The sequence below is a fragment of the Electrona antarctica genome (assembly GCF_951216825.1).
Source record: "Electrona antarctica genome assembly, chromosome: 1".
NCBI lineage: Eukaryota > Metazoa > Chordata > Actinopteri > Myctophiformes > Myctophidae > Electrona > Electrona antarctica.
Window position 1 is genome coordinate 3239959 of NC_136806.1, and position 16225 is coordinate 3256183.

The following is a 16225-nucleotide window of genomic DNA, read 5'->3' on the forward strand; positions in this document are numbered from 1 at the left end:
CGCGACCATTACTAAGTTCACAACATCCGGTCTAGATTTTTGGCTCTTCAAAATAAGAGCTGAACAGGGAAGAATGCTGGCGTGAATTATATCATAATTTGCCCTGCCCTGGAGAGGCAGCTGATTTAAAGAAGCATAATTAACTAGAAAAAGTGCCCTTCTGGGCACAGGTCTCCACCAGGAGGATAGGACTGTGTGAGATGTTTGGCAAAATGTTTAGGAGTAATATAAACATGTTTGCCTTTGATGGCAATTGGATGATTTGAGGCATTTTGTTCCAAAAATGTGTTTTGCAAAAATCTACCTGTTGGTGGCGCTATAACAGGCCAATGTGAAAAGGGTGGGATATATTCCTCAGCCTAGTAAGAACATGTGTGAAAGATTTCACGTAAATTGCATGCTGCGTTCATGATTTGAGGCTTTTGTTCAAAACGGGGCAATCTTGCAAACTGTGAAAGCCAATTATAGCCAATTAGGATGGAATATGAAATATCGGACAGATCCGACTTGAGCACATGACCATAGAGATACTGTGTAACGATTTGTGAGATTTTTGGACAGAATTTGGAGGAGTAATATAAAAAAATGTGTTTTACAAAGTCGGCCTCCTGGTGGCGCTATAAAAGGCAGATGCGGAAAATGCAGGTCAAAGGTTTGTCCTTGGCCTCTAGGGAGTGTGCATGCAACGTTTCACGCAGATCGGTGCAGTGGCGCTATAACAGGCCGTTCTGGAAAATGCGGGGCAGAGGTTCATCGTTGGCATCCAGGGAGTGTGTGTGCAAAGTTTGGCATCGACCGGGTTAACGGTGCCGGAGATTAGCTGGTAACGGACGGACGGAAGGACGGACGGACGGACGGACACACACACACACACACACACACACACACACACACACGGACGGAGTGCAAAACATACTCTCTCCCCATGCCTTCGGCCTGGTGGAGACAATTACTATAAAAGGGGAATGAATGAGGGGAACTATATATAATAACCTTCTGCCTTCCGTGCCTCAACAAACTATGGCTTACGCTGGATTTATCGCTATAGGCCAAAGGCACACTTTGTCTCCTGTCGAGTCTGTCGACATCTTGGAGTATTGGGTGTCATTTGGATTGGTTCATTAACACAGTACAGTAACCATCTTCATTCTGATTGGTTCATTAACACCTTGGATGTCCAAGCCGGAGTTCTCCGTCCAAGTTCAAGGTCACGGTCAAGTGCCCAAGCCGGAGATTGATAAACAAGACGGAGATTAATTAGAACAAAACCGTTCGCATCGCTCTAGAGCCTTGGAGCACTTGTTGCCCGATCCGATGACGTGTCAAAAAGTGACACGTCATCGAAAATCTCCCCTGCCTGTTTAGCTGACGAAAACGAAAATCTTAAAACGATCATAACTCCCGATCTAAATCATCCCGTCTAATTCTGAAAAAAGATCCTGTGTTAGACGGCGCTCAGCGGTCCAGTCGCTAGTCGCGATATATTTATTATTACCTCCCGTTGTTGTCGATCGACTCTAGAGTGTTGTGGCTATTGTTAGCTGCTACACAGACATGCACACCAGCTTCCGGTGCGCCGGTAAAAGTGGTCCGTGCGCTACAAATGATGGGCACCCTGGATGAAATGGATGAAATAGTTCCGGGCTTCTAAGGTGTTAACACAGTACAGTAACCATCTTCTAGAATGTGGCATTTCTGCTTTTGTTTGGAGTCCTCTACAAAGCTTTGAGATAAGAGCCTCTCTACACTACCTTGAAGAGTGTGTGTGTGTGTGTGTGTGTGTGTGTGTGTGTGTGTGTGTGTGTGTGTGTGTGTGTGTGTGTGTGTGTGTGGTGTGCGTGCGTGAGTGAGCACGTGTGCAGATGCGTGCATAACAAGTCATTAGCCAAAAAAATGCACTTCATGCATTTACTTTTATGTGTATATACGCTTGTGCACTTGCACATGCGCGCACGCACACGCACGCACACACGCGGTTGTTTGTTCCTCTGTACTGTACATACTGTACAGGGTGATATCACACAGCTCTGCATGAAATCACAATCCTGACAACAGGAAGTACAACACTGTCCCTATTGATCTCTCTGCCAAAAGCACCACACATTAAATATTCATTAGAGCATTTTGCACGTGTGTGTGACTGTGTGTGTGTCTGTGCGTGTGCGTGTGCGTGTGCGTGTGCGTGTGCGTGCGTGCGTGCGTGCGTGCGTGCATGCGTGCGTGCGTGCGTGCGTGCGTGCGTGCGTGCGTGCGTGCGTGCGTGCGTGTATCTATGCGTGTGTGACTGTTATCATAAAACGTCACATCTTTATTCACACACGCACACACGCACACGTACGGGCATATGATGCACACACACACGTGCACACTCGCACATTCACTCACTCACAGCGCGGTTCTGTGTTTACTCCAAGCCCAGCACTATCATGAGTGCGTGCGAGCGTGTGTGCCTGTGCGTGTGCGTGTGTGTGTGTGTGTGACTGTGCATGCAGTCTGGCACCAACCAGCCCCTCTTTGGACTGTGCACTGGCATAAATACCTGCTCGGCACAGCAGATTGGCGCTAATGGCTTTACACGTGGTGCCATCTGCATGTACCCAGCAACCGTCTACAGCGAGCTGCTCCCATTGGCCGCTCACTAACTCATAGCGTCGGGTCAGCCCCGTCATCCATCATAGGATATATACGGCAAAACAAAAAAGCCAAATTAACCCATTCTGAACGGGAACCACTTTTGGTGTTTTAAGCATTATGGCTTTAGCTATTGAAAAATAGCAGATCTGCAAGCTGACCGAGTGCCGCGCTACGAGCTTGTAGATCTGCTTGTATCTGCTTTTCGATAATGATTTTAATTCAAATCTTTGCTTCCGGGGGTCCCTCCCTGGAACGACATATCTTCAGATGGGAGTCGCTGGCCGAATACAGATAATTCTGGGGGTCCTTGAAATGACGTTTGAGAATCACTGACATAGAAACATAGGGTTTTCGGCAGTGGCGTGCACAGACATTTAGAGGGGCAGGTGCTCAAGTTAAAAAAGGGCACCTTGTGCAGCGCGTGGAACCGGCCGGTTGCCTTAATCCATTTTGGGCGGGAACCCCTTTTGGTGTTAGCATTATGTTATGCTTTAGCTATTGAAAAATAGCAGATCTACAAGCTCATAGCGCGCCACCGAGTGGCGCGCTATGAGCTTGTAGGTCTGCTATTTTCGAAAAACCAAAAAAAAGAAAGAAAAAAAAAGGTTTTTTTTCTCCTTTTTTTTCAAAAGGGCACATTGCCAAAAGGGCAGGGGGTGCTCTAGCACCCCCTAGTGTCTATCTGTGCACGCCACTGGTTTTCGGAAAACTGTCATGATTTAGAAGACATTTGAAAGGTCAAAATGGGTTAAATGATGGCTAATCTGTGTGTGTTTGCGTAGGCAGCAAGGCTGTCTGCCTCTGTGCAGCTCGGGGGGTCGTAGGCAGCAAGGCTGTCTGCCTCTGTGCAGCTCGGGGGGTCATTTTTAAGCTTAAGTCGTATTAGATGAGAGAGTGAGACACCTACCGAGTGAGGGCTCTTTAACCAATCCTCCTCCACACTGTACACACACACACAAGCACGCGCACGGACACGCATGCACGCACGCACGCATGCACACACGCACACACACACACACACAGCCATACACACACAGCCATACACAGCCACACACACACACACACACACAGCCTGCAGCAGTTACACAAGGGTCATTTCTATTCATTTGCTCAGCAAACTGGCCACACACACACTTTTAAATGAGGCTATATCTGCCGCAGCTGGGTATGAGTCCGTGCCAGTGTGTGCGTGTGCATGTGTGCGTGGGTGCGTGTGCGCGTGCGCGTGCGTGCGTGTGTGTGTGTTAGGGGTCTGAGGCTCCAGCTGAGAGCAGCAGCCAATAAATACTGTCTGCACGTCTGGAAATGACTTCTGTCCAGCCAACATGACCCCACCCCCTCCTCCCCCCCCCCCTCTCCGCTGCCCCGGGATAATATCCTTATTGAAGGGAGCGTCAGGGTGAGACGTGGAGAGTCGATGATTATAATTAATTACTAGGAGTGGAGCAACAGGACGAGGCCCTCCCAGTGTTATTCTCTGGGAAAATGTGGAGATTAATCCCGACGTTGGCAGGTGTAAATCAGCCCCGATTGCATATAGCATTAAGTGGAAATTCGCGGAACCTCTGGGCCATATGAGCGAAGAGATCTGACAGGCCCTGAAACACAGCGAAATGAGGGAATACTCCGACAACCCCCTGCCCTGGGGTGTGGGGGGGGGGGGGGGGGGGGGGGGGAGAGGATCAATGGAGGAATGAAAGAGGAAAGCCATTAATTCTCCTGGAGATGTCAATTCCCGTCGGTGTGCACCAGATTGGTGGTGCTCGCGATGGAGCCCCGGGGGCTGCGCTGATGCAGGGATCGGAGGCCGGGCTTTTGTTTGCTGCCTCGGTGCACCATTGATTCATCGGAGCCTTTATGGGGGCGACTGGGAGCCTATATATACGCAGGCACAGGCACACCGGGACCCGATGTAAATCCATTTCAATTGAAGGTTTATGACGATGCTGAACATAAACCACGTATCCTAACCCCCTTCGGGCTTGACGTGAAGGGTTAGTTCAGGTTAACCATTACAGAGAGGTCATGGAAAGGTTATTTAGTGAAGGGTTAGTTCAGGTTAACCATTACATTAATGTGTGTCTAGTATAGCCAGAATGTGAACCCGGACAACGTTTTATGTTAGAAATGTTTAGTATGGGTCCCACTCCCCAGCATGTAGAAACTGCCGGATGCTAACTTGCATTAGTTGAGCAATTTTCATAATTGGCATAATATCTGAGGGGGAAAAGAAATCTAAATTTCATCATGCTTTATGTAGCATGTGACGTGTCAAACTAGGGGGTTTTCATGAGGCTGAATCCATTCCAAGCATTAGTTTTGCACAAAAAATAGTAGCCATGGCCGTTTATAGCCCAAGGAGTGTTTTTTTGGATGGATTCAGCATCATGAAAACCCCCTAGTTTGACATGTCACATGCTACATAAAGCATGATGACATTTTTTATATTTTGCCTTCTATAGGTTGTTAATGGTATGGTCACATATTATGCCAATTATGAAAATTGCTCAACATATGCAAGTTAGCATCCGGTAGTTTCTACATGCTGGGGACCCATACTCAACATTTCTAACATAAAACGTTGGTGTACTCAACATGTCCGGGTTCACAATGGGGCTCTATGGGCTGGCAACTAGACTATTACCTTTGTTTCGTTTCACAAGTCAATGTAATGGGTATGATTTTGAAAATATTACTATAGTATATATCCCTCTTGGCTAAGTGTTACTTAGAAAAGTGTCCTGACTGTGGACAGTAAACAGACGAATAACAGTCTAAGTCCACACTATTGATCCATAATATATAAATGATAGATAAGGGTTCAGGACAACGAGGCCTTTTCGTGGAGGGGTCAGTCTGAAATTTGGACTTAGACTGTTTTTCGTCTGTGGTACTCAGTTGTTGAGAACTAGCACTTGTGCTAATACACTGTAAGCAATGCATCTTAAATTGTACAATTGTGCAATGAGATGGTGACGTCATTCGGTAAGGTGACACAGATGCTTTCCAGCTCTTAATGGGTTAGATGAGTACTTGTGGGATTGGACAGAATCGAACAGATTTGTAGAACATTGATGCAGTAAAAATATGAATAGGAGAAATGAATCAGTCTTACCCGTCCAATGAGCACAGGTTCGGGGCCGGCGTACTCCTCGATTACGAAGAACTGGTTCCAGATCCAACTCCTGCGGCTGCGAGAGCGGGGCCCCACCATCTCGTTACCGAGCCCCGCCTCTTCAGCATCATGAACCTCCTCTGACTCCGCCTCTTCAAACACCAGGCCACTCCCCAGAGTCCCTGTTTGGGCCTCGACGGGCATCGCCGCCCCGCCGCCGCCGCCGCCCGCCTCACTGCGGCCCGCCTCGTGTTCCGGCCGGAGCTTCAGAACATGGCTGCTGTTGATTGGCTCGGTGGGAGGATCATCATTAGCAGGGCGTTGAGTGGTGCTGCTGAGCTCTGCTGTCTGAGTCTCTAAAACCACTGGGTCTCTATTGGAATCCATGGCTCCGTTCCCTGCTGCTCTCTCACCGAGAGGCTGCAGAGTCAGCACCAACGGAAGAGAGTCATTTGTTTCAAAGGGAACATGGCGGCTAAGATGTTTCGTCAATGTTATTGGAGGCTCCGTTTGTCTAATAGTCTCCCTCTCGGGGCCCAGACTGACCTCGTTCTGGGGCGTTGACGACGGCGGATGAAAGAGGCGTTTGCTTTTGGAGCTGTCGTCGCCGATAACTAAACCTGGCTTCGCCAAATGATCCTTTCCTTTACTGTAAATTGAAGTGGCTTCGGTCGCGGTTTTCAGACGGGCACGAGCGCCGCTCTGATCCGGATTAAGATCTGGATTAGTCACAGGACCGGCGTGGCGAAACGTGCTCTGATTATCCGAGCGGGAGTGATTCTGAGTGGCAGCCGTGTCTTGCCGCGGCACTTTCACATACTCCGACTGGCCGTGATTAACGTCAATCAAATCCCTCTTCCTGCTCCGGCTGCCCTTGGCCTGAAAAGCCAGACTCGGCACACTCTGCATCTGTGAGTTTACGATCCGGACCAGGTTCTCTTTGGACAGCAGCTTCAGAACCCCGTAACTACCCGTGAGGTTGAGTTTTCGGTTGGAATCGACACCTTTCCCAGACACGCCCGTACCGTGAATGCTTAACTCGGGCCTCATCCTGGATCTAGGAACTGGTTTGATTCTGGTTTTGTTGGAATGCACATCTGGCTTGTTATGGTGGATATTAAAGACTTTCTCTGCCCTCCCTGTTCTTACGTTGGCCTCGGCGTTCTTGGTGTTGTTCTTGGCTCTCCTAGCGTCCAGAGCTAACCTAGCGTCCGGAGCTTTCCTGGCGTCCGGAGCTAACTCCTTGGCATTGGCTAATAATATGTGCTGAGTCACTTCCGGTCGGTTGACGGAGTCGACCTCTCTCTTGGGCTTCAAGCCCAACCTCTCCTTGTTGGCGAACAGCGGGAGGGCGCTGCCGCGACTCTGCAACACTTTAGCGCGAGAAACGACTCCGCTCCTGTCCTCCTGGTCCTGGTGACCAATCACGTCCCTAAGAGTCACGACGGGCATCGCGTTTGTATCCACGACGCTCGCGTCCCATTGGTCGGCAGCTCGGCTCTCCCCTAGTTTCGGCGCGTGCGGCCCGCCCACGCCTCTCCTCCGCACCGTCTTACTGGCCGAGACGCCTGCCGTAAGCCCCTCCCACAGACACAGGCAAACCATCAAGAAGGGGATTCTCGTAATCATCTTGTCTCGTGGAAAAAAAGATGTCCCTAATTTGTGCGAGGATGGCTGTAAGGCAGGGCTTGTTCTCCGGCTGTCTTCATTCTCCTCTCCCCACACACACACACACACACACCCCCCTCCTCTCCTCTCACTCCTCCATGGCGTGCCCTTCACACTGAGCCGGAGGGCAGGTGCCAGTCACTCGTTAAGTTTCTTCTTTTTTCTCTTCCTTCCACCGTGTCTAATATCTTCCTCTATCTCTCAGGGAGCCGTTGGATCTTTTCCCCCTCCTCCTCTTCTTCTCTCCTCTTGCCAAGTAGAAGTCTCATTCAGTTTCCCCAGCGAGGGTTGAAGGCCCTGAGAGAAGAGATAAAGATAATTAAGTTAAAACTTTAATCATTGCCGTGCGTTAATTAAAAGTGCCGCGGCGGCACAGACAGGTAGGAACAGCTCAGATCATTAAACAGAACAGTCAACGAGTGCAGAGAGATGACAACACACATAGACTCCAGTGTTTTTGCCTTGCTATATTAAATAAACATGGCTATCATAACTACACAAGCTGTTCTGAGGAAACAGTGCTATAGTGGAACCACTCTCAGAGTTAAATTAACATTGATTTTACGATATAAGTTGGTGACCCAGAGATAAGAAATGCCATTAAATAGGGAGCCGTAGCCTAATGCATCTCAAAATGGGGGTCCTTGAAATGAAAATGGTTAAATGGTAAATGGTGCATTTATATAGCGCCTTTAGCCAAGGCGCGTTACAGACACCGATGACCGATGGCAGCGGAAACCATGCAAGGCACCAACTAGCACATCGGGAGCAATTAGGGGTTCAGTGTCTTGCTCAAGGACACTTCGACAGTAACTCTGGGGGAGCCCGGGTTCGATCTGGCAACCTTGCGGTTACCATCCAGGCACTCTACCCCTGAGCCACCAAGAGTCACTGCTAGAACCGTAATACAAATCTTCTCTTATGGAGGGTCCCTTTGGCATCTTTTCAAATGGGGTCCACAGGCTAATACATGTCCATTTAGGGGTCCTTCACATGGAAACGTTTGAGAACCACTGGTGTACACAGCGAAGACACGGGGTAACTACAGGGGTGACTGGTGTACACAGCGAAGACACGGGGTAACTACAGGGGTGACTGGTGTACACAGCGAAGACACGGGGTAACTACAGGGGTGACTGGTGTACACAGCGAAGACACGGGGTAACTACAGGGGTGACTGGTGTACACAGCGAAGACACGGGGTAACTACAGGGGTGACTGGTGTACACAGCGAAGACACGGGGTAACTACAGGGGTGACTGGTGTACACAGCGAAGACACGGGGTAACTACAGGGGTGACTGGTGTACACAGCGAAGACACGGGGTAACTACAGGGGTGACTGGTGTACACAGCGAAGACACAGGGTAACTACAGGGGTGACTGGTGTACACAGCGAAGACACGGGGTAACTACAGGGGTGACTGGTGTACACAGCAAAGACACAGGGTAACTACAGGGGTGACTGGTGTACACAGCAAAGACACGGGGTAACTACAGCACCACTGCTGTACACAGTGAAGACACGGGGTAACTACAGGGGTGACTGGTGTACACAGCGAAGACACAGGGTAACTACAGGGGTGACTGGTGTACACAGCGAAGACACGGGGTAACTACAGGGGTGACTGGTGTACACAGCGAAGACACGGGGTAACTACAGGGGTGACTGGTGTACACAGTGAAGACACGGGGTAACTACAGGGGTGACTGGTGTACACAGCAAAGACACGGGGTAACTACAGCACCACTGCTGTACACAGTGAAGACACGGGGTAACTACAGGGGTGACTGGTGTACACAGCGAAGACACGGGGTAACTACAGGGGTGACTGGTGTACACAGCGAAGACACGGGGTAACTACAGGGGTGACTGATGTACACAGCGAAGACACGGGGTAACTACAGGGGTGACTGGTGTACACAGCGAAGACACGGGGTAACTACAGGGGTGACTGGTGTACACAGCGAAGACACGGGGTAACTACAGGGGTGACTGGTGTACACAGCGAAGACACAGGGTAACTACAGGGGTGACTGGCGTACACAGCGAAGACACGGGGTAAATACAGGACCAATGGTGTACACAGCGAAGACACGGGGTAACTACAGGGGTGACTGGTGTACACAGCGAAGACACAGGGTAACTACAGGGGTGACTGGTGTACACAGCGAAGACACGGGGTAACTACAGGGGTGACTGGTGTACACAGCAAAGACACAGGGTAACTACAGGGGTGACTGGTGTACAGAGCGAAGACACAGGGTAACTACAGGGGTGACTGGTGTACACAGCGAAGACACGGGGTAACTACAGGGGTGACTGGTGTACACAGCGAAGACACGGGGTAACTACAGGGGTGACTGGTGTACACAGCGAAGACACAGGGTAACTACAGGGGTGACTGGTGTACACAGCGAAGACACGGGGTAACTACAGGGCTGACTGGTGTACACAACGAAGACACAGGGTAACTACAGGGGTGACTGCGAGACGGCTAGAGGTGGCTAGTGGCTACTGAAGCTACCTCAGGGGCTCAGGAGGTAAAGCAGCCAGCGTGAAGAGGGCAGTGCCAGTCTCATGCCCTCTCTGCCATTAGGCTCCTTAAATTAACACCTGATCCGCCTCGCTGCAGGCCTGGTCCAACCTCACTGCAGGCCTGGTCCAACCTCACTGCAGGCCTGGTCCAACTGGACTTGGTTGCCAAATTCCCCATGAACGTGCACTCGCGCACACACGCGCGCACGCACACACACACACACACACACACACACACACACAGGCACCTGGATGAGCTGGACTCTGTGTGCGCGCTAATAGCTTTCATGGACAGACAGACATAATTGCACACACATTATTATGAAAGCATACAGTATACAAACACATTATGGGCGTTCCGCGAGTGTGGAGAGCACATAATTGCTTTCTTTTACAGAGCCTTTAAGATTTGCTGCAGTGTCTTTTATTGTTGTGTATATTTTTGTCTTGAATGTGTATGTATGTGTGTATGTACTGTATGTATGTATGTATGTATGTATGTATGTATGTATGTATGTATGTATGTATGTATGTATGTATGTATGTATGTATGTATGTATGTGTGTATGTATGTATGTATGTATGTATGTATGTATGTATTGACCCGAGGAAAACGGTTTTCCCTTGTGGATAATGAAGAACATCTAATCTAATATAATCTAAATTGGAAGGTTCCCGGTTTGATTCCCCACCCAGTCTTTTAACAAGACATGTCACCCCTAACTGCTCCCGATGAGGTGGGTGGCTAATACGGTTTCCTCTGCCGCCAGTGTGAGAATGGGTGAATGTAATGAGCTTTGGAGAAATGCAATTTACCAATTATTTAATTAACATTTAAAGAGAGCCTTTGGCAATCTATAAACATGTTGTTAACTCAGGAATCTGCATGCCCTCATCCTGCCTCCAATGCCAATCTCACGTTGGTCTCAAAGTGATTGATAACAGTTGGTATAGGGTTGGTGTTACAGTTGGTAACAGTTCACCATTGCATTTTTTTTTGTAAAACATGATGCAATTCATTGTTATGATGCACTGTATAAGTATTAGGTAATGTTATCACCAGTAAACAGCTCAAAATGGTAGTGAAATATGTTTTGTTAACTATTATTTCCTGGGCGAGCGCTGGCCAAGTGGTCCAGGCACAGGGGCGTTACTAGCACACGGCCGCCCACCCGTGCCGTCGATAAAATAAAATTATAATACAGAGATGCAATGACAGTTGAGTTGAACAAAGTTTGGCGGAGCCTGGTGGTGGCTGCTGCTAGCACACACCATAGGCACTAAGGCGGTCACGATTTTCGATTCGTATCAAAATCTAATCGAAATTAGCCGCCGACTCGCGATATTTATTGCATGCGCACAGCCGTCCGTTTATTCACCCCGGAATGTTTCTCACAGGACAAGTTTAACCCAGCCTGTCGGACCTTAATGCCGGTGAACAACCCAGCCTGTAGCTCATTGCGGTGCTATCATCAGAGCAGACAACAACACACCCAAATTCACCCAAAGGAAGAAGCCGTTTATATAGTATGGTTGTGTACAATAGCGGAGTGAAAGGTTCCATATGGGGCTGCCTGGAGTCTAGACTGGCCTCCACGCTATGGCTGCTTCGACATGTATCGCTATCGCATCGAGACGAGGACCGCAGCATGAAGCTGTGTTCGGTGTGAGACATGAGGCAGCCAGCGTGGAGGCTGACGCCAGTCCAGCCTATGGAACCTCTCCCTGAGGCTGCTACATTAGAGCTCCGAGACATGAGGCAGCCAGCGTGGAGGCTGACGCCAGTCCAGCCCATGGAACCTCTCCCTGAGGCTGCTACATTAGAGCTCCGAGACATGAGGCAGCCAGCGTGGAGGCTGACGCCAGTCCAGCCCATGGAACCTCTCCCTGAGGCTGACACCAGTCCAGTCCAGCCCATGGAACCTCTCCCTGAGGCTGCTACATTAGAGCTCCGAGACATGAGGCCACCAGCGTGGAGGCTGACGCCAGTCCAGCCCATGGAACCTCTCCCTGAGGCTGACGCCAGTCCAGCCCATGGAACCTCTCCCTGAGGCTGCTACATTAGAGCTCCGAGACATGAGGCAGCCAGCGTGGAGGCTGACGCCAGTCCAGCCCATGGAACCTCTCCCTGAGGCTGCTACATTAGAGCGCCGGAGTGAGCTCCTTTAGTGGGGCTAATGTTAGTCCCGAGTCCCGACTCCAAGTATAGGAGTAGCCCTGAAACAGGACTGTGAACAAGCCATGTGAACCATGGCTAGTATAGGAGTAGCCCTGAAACAGGACTGTGAACAAGCCATGTGAACCATGGTATAGGAGTAGCCCTGAAACAGGACTGTGAACAAGCCATGTGAACCATGGTATAGGAGTAGCCCTGAAACAGGACTGTGAACAAGCCATGTGAACCATGGTATAGGAGTAGCCCTGAAACAGGACTGTGAACAAGCCATGTGAACCATGGTATAGGAGTAGCCCTGAAACAGGACTGTGAACAAGCCATGTGAACCATGGTATAGGAGTAGCCCTGAAACAGGACTGTGAACAAGCCATGTGAACCATGGTATAGGAGTAGCCCTGAAACAGGACTGTGAACAAGCCATGTGAACCATAGCTAGTATAGGAGTAGCCCTGAAACAGGACTGTGAACAAGCCATGTGAACCATGGTTAGTATAGGAGTTACCAGCTAGCGCCCCTCAAACACAACTAGAGGCAAAAACAAAAGCTAGTGGCTAGTGCCCAGCCGCCCCTCAAAAACAATGTTGTATTGCTTAATCTTTGTAGTCACTATTCATTGATTCACTGGCATGTTTCTCACTGTTATATTGAATTGATATGCGATTAAAATGTGATTAATTGAGATTAATTATAAGGCCTCTAATTAATTAGATTAACATTTTTAATCGAGTCCCAGCCTTTAGTTACTTAGAGTAGAGCTTAACAATAATGTTGTCATCTATCTCATCATCTTAAAGAAACATCTCAAAATGATGTTAGGACATAAAACCCAAAGTTTATATTGTTGATGCTATTCTCATTAGTCAAATAAAAGTGACTTTTGCGGAGAAAAGTGTTTTTCTTTACAAATCAAAACATTAGCCTAAATGAATGATCATTAGGAGGAAATAGGAGGTTGAGCCTGGCCTGACAGCGCGTCGCGTGTTCGAGTCCTTTTGCTGCATGTCTCTCCCCTTCTCTCTCCCCCTCTTTCCTGTCCATCTTCACTTGATACTATCAATAAAGGCAGAAAAGCCAAAAACAAATCTTTTAAATTATATATATACACACACACATATATATATATATATTTATTATTTCCTTGCCAATTTACACACACAAAATGGAATGGGGAGAGGTTTGATGTCATTTGCGTTGTGGTATCTTTGTATACATGCAGGCGAGCAGCTTAAACATGCTGTTTTAGCTCTTGTGGTTTCATGTAGTGTGCTGTCCGTCTGGGCTGTCCGTCTGGGCTGCACCACATTGACTATACTCTGCTGTCCGTCTGGGCTGCACCACATTGACTATACTCTGCTGTCCGTCTGGGCTGCACCACATTGACTATACTCTGCTGTCCGTCTGGGCTGCACCACATTGACTGTACTCTGGTGTCCGTCTGGGCTGCACCACATTGACTATACTCTGCTGTCCGTCTGGGCTGCACCACATTGACTATACTCTGCTGTCCGTCTGGGCTGCACCACATTGACTATACTCTGCTGTCCGTCTGGGCTGCACCACATTGACTGTACTCTGGTGTCCGTCTGGGCTGCACCACATTGACTATACTCTGCTGTCCGTCTGGGCTGCACCACATTGACTGTACTCTGGTGTCCGTCTGGGCTGCACCACATTGACTATACTCTGCTGTCCGTCTGGGCTGCACCACATTGACTATACTCTGCTGTCCGTCTGGGCTGCACCACATTGACTATACTCTGCTGTCCGTCTGGGCTGCACCACATTGACTGTACTCTGGTGTCCGTCTGGGCTGCACCACATTGACTATACTCTGCTGTCCGTCTGGGCTGCACCACATTGACTGTACTCTGGTGTCCGTCTGGGCTGCACCACATCGACTATACTCTGCTGTCCGTCTGGGCTGCACCACATTGACTATACTCTGCTGTCCGTCTGGGCTGCACCACATTGACTTTACTCTGCTGTCCGTCTGGGCTGCACCACATTGACTATACTCTGCTGTCCGTCTGGGCTGCACCACATTCACTATACTCTGGTTTCATGTAGTGTGCGGTCCGTCTGGGCTGCACCACATTGACTGTACTCTGGTGCTGTATACAGTAGACCGACCCCGTCAGTACATTCACTGGGGCATGACGGAAGTCCAAATGTTCGCCCCGCGCACGCGCGCACGCACACACACACACACACACACACACACACACACACACACACACACACACACACACACACACACACACACACACACACACACACACACACACACACACACACACACACACACACACACACACACACACACACACACACACACACACACAAACGCTCGAATGCACGCTCGCACACAAAAAACTAAAATGTCTCCCTCTGCTTTCTCTTTTACCTCCTCTCTCCCACTCACCACCTGTCCCCACTCACTCCCTACACAGTACACACAGTCTCCTCTCCATCTCTTTCACATAGCTGTAGTGTTAGTATGCTGTCCTGCTGCCTATAAGACTCCCCCCCACCACACCCCCCCACACTCCCTCATCCATGTCAATCACAGCGTTGTCACGGCGCGTACAGTACGACCCTCAACCCCTCGGCGCTCCACAGAGCTTCAATCAATCGGCCAATCTCCTCGCTTGGCCTTGCAACGCTGCTGGGACTGAACATGTCAGGTCTCGCTGACTGAGAGACTGACTACAGCGAGTATATACTAGCCCCCACTGCGCAAAAAGCATGGAATACGGATGTGTATATTACAGGAAACTCCCGTTCTTTCCAACAAACTCCGGTAAACTCCCAAATTGTACCATCACACCTGTATATTACCGTATATTAACTTTATATGCCCGCTAAACGCTAAAGGTTTACGGGCAAAATACACTGCCCATAATTCCCCGTTAAGAGTGAGTAGCCTATATACTAGCCCCCTGTGGAGAAACGTTGACACGTTTCAAGAGTTCTACACGCATGGCCATGATGGGACCTGGTCACGGGGTGATGCAAACAGCTGATGTTCATTAAAACGTGATGTGTTATCGACACCTCAAACAGAGCCAACGCAGGTCTATTTAATGACATACAGTATAGGATAGGAACTCGTCACCCAGCTATGTGATAAATTGTAGCCATGGGCACCTTGTTGAAGGGTTGAGGCAGGTAGGCAGGGCATAGTCTAGGATATCGACGTGCACGGTGGCATGAAGCAGCAAAGGGAGCACACATTACATGTGGTTCATTACTGCAAATAACTTGTGTGGTTTTCTGTCACCCTGAACACATCCTATCGCCTCCCGAGGGTCTGAGAGGCGTCTTTATCTACCCCCACCCCTCCCCACAATACTGTAGTGATTCCACTCAGTTTTATAAACTTTCTGTTGACCCATATAGGACTGAGACCAGATTCTACAAAATATCTTCAAAATCATGACAGTTTTCTGAAAACCCTATGTTTCTATGTAAGTGATTCTCAAACTATTTCATGTCGAGGACCCCAAAAATGATATGTAATTGGCCGCCGACCCCCATCTCAAAATATGTTGTTTCAGGAACCCCCCCAGAAGCAAAGATGTTCGCTGTGAAAGATGTTTTCACGATTTTTGAGTGGTGCAACCACTCCCTTACGGAGTTATGTGTGTGGGTGGGTGCCTGCCTGGCTGGCTGGGTATGAGCACGAAAACAGCATGGTTGTTTTTCACCACCTGTGCGCAACCTAACACACACACAAACTCACACGCACATATTAACTGTATATACGATGATTTTGGGTGTGCCAGTACAGTACACTAGAGGGTACAGTAGAGGGACCGGCACACGGTAACTCTGTTATATCTCAACCGTTTCGGACGCGGGGCGGCATGCCGGAACCGGGTCTGGAGCTCCCCCCCCCCCCAGGGAACTCCCACACAGAGTTGCACCACTCACTTCACACGGGTGTGAATTAAAAAGAATAGCAGGTCTGCAAGCTCGTAACGCGGTACTCGGTGCCGCGGTATGAGCTTGTATAGCTAAGTATAACATAATGCTTGAAACACCAAAAGGGGTTCCCGTCCTGAATGGGTTAATTAACATCAGATCAGATCAGA

General features: G+C 49.2%; 1 protein-coding gene across 1 annotated transcript in view; it reads right to left on the reverse strand.

Moving 5' to 3' along the window:
* Positions 1-7663, reverse strand: part of LOC306927436 (uncharacterized protein) — a gene marked incomplete at its 3' end in the record, with an annotated part of 50399 nt that extends 42736 nt beyond the window's left edge. Inside the window, exon 1 of the mRNA XM_079507179.1 lies at positions 5750-7663. Coding sequence (XP_079363305.1) covers positions 5750-7378 — 1629 coding nt within the window. The 5' untranslated portion in view covers positions 7379-7663. The remainder of the gene's footprint in view (positions 1-5749) is intronic.
* Positions 7664-16225: the final 8562 nt, after the last annotated feature.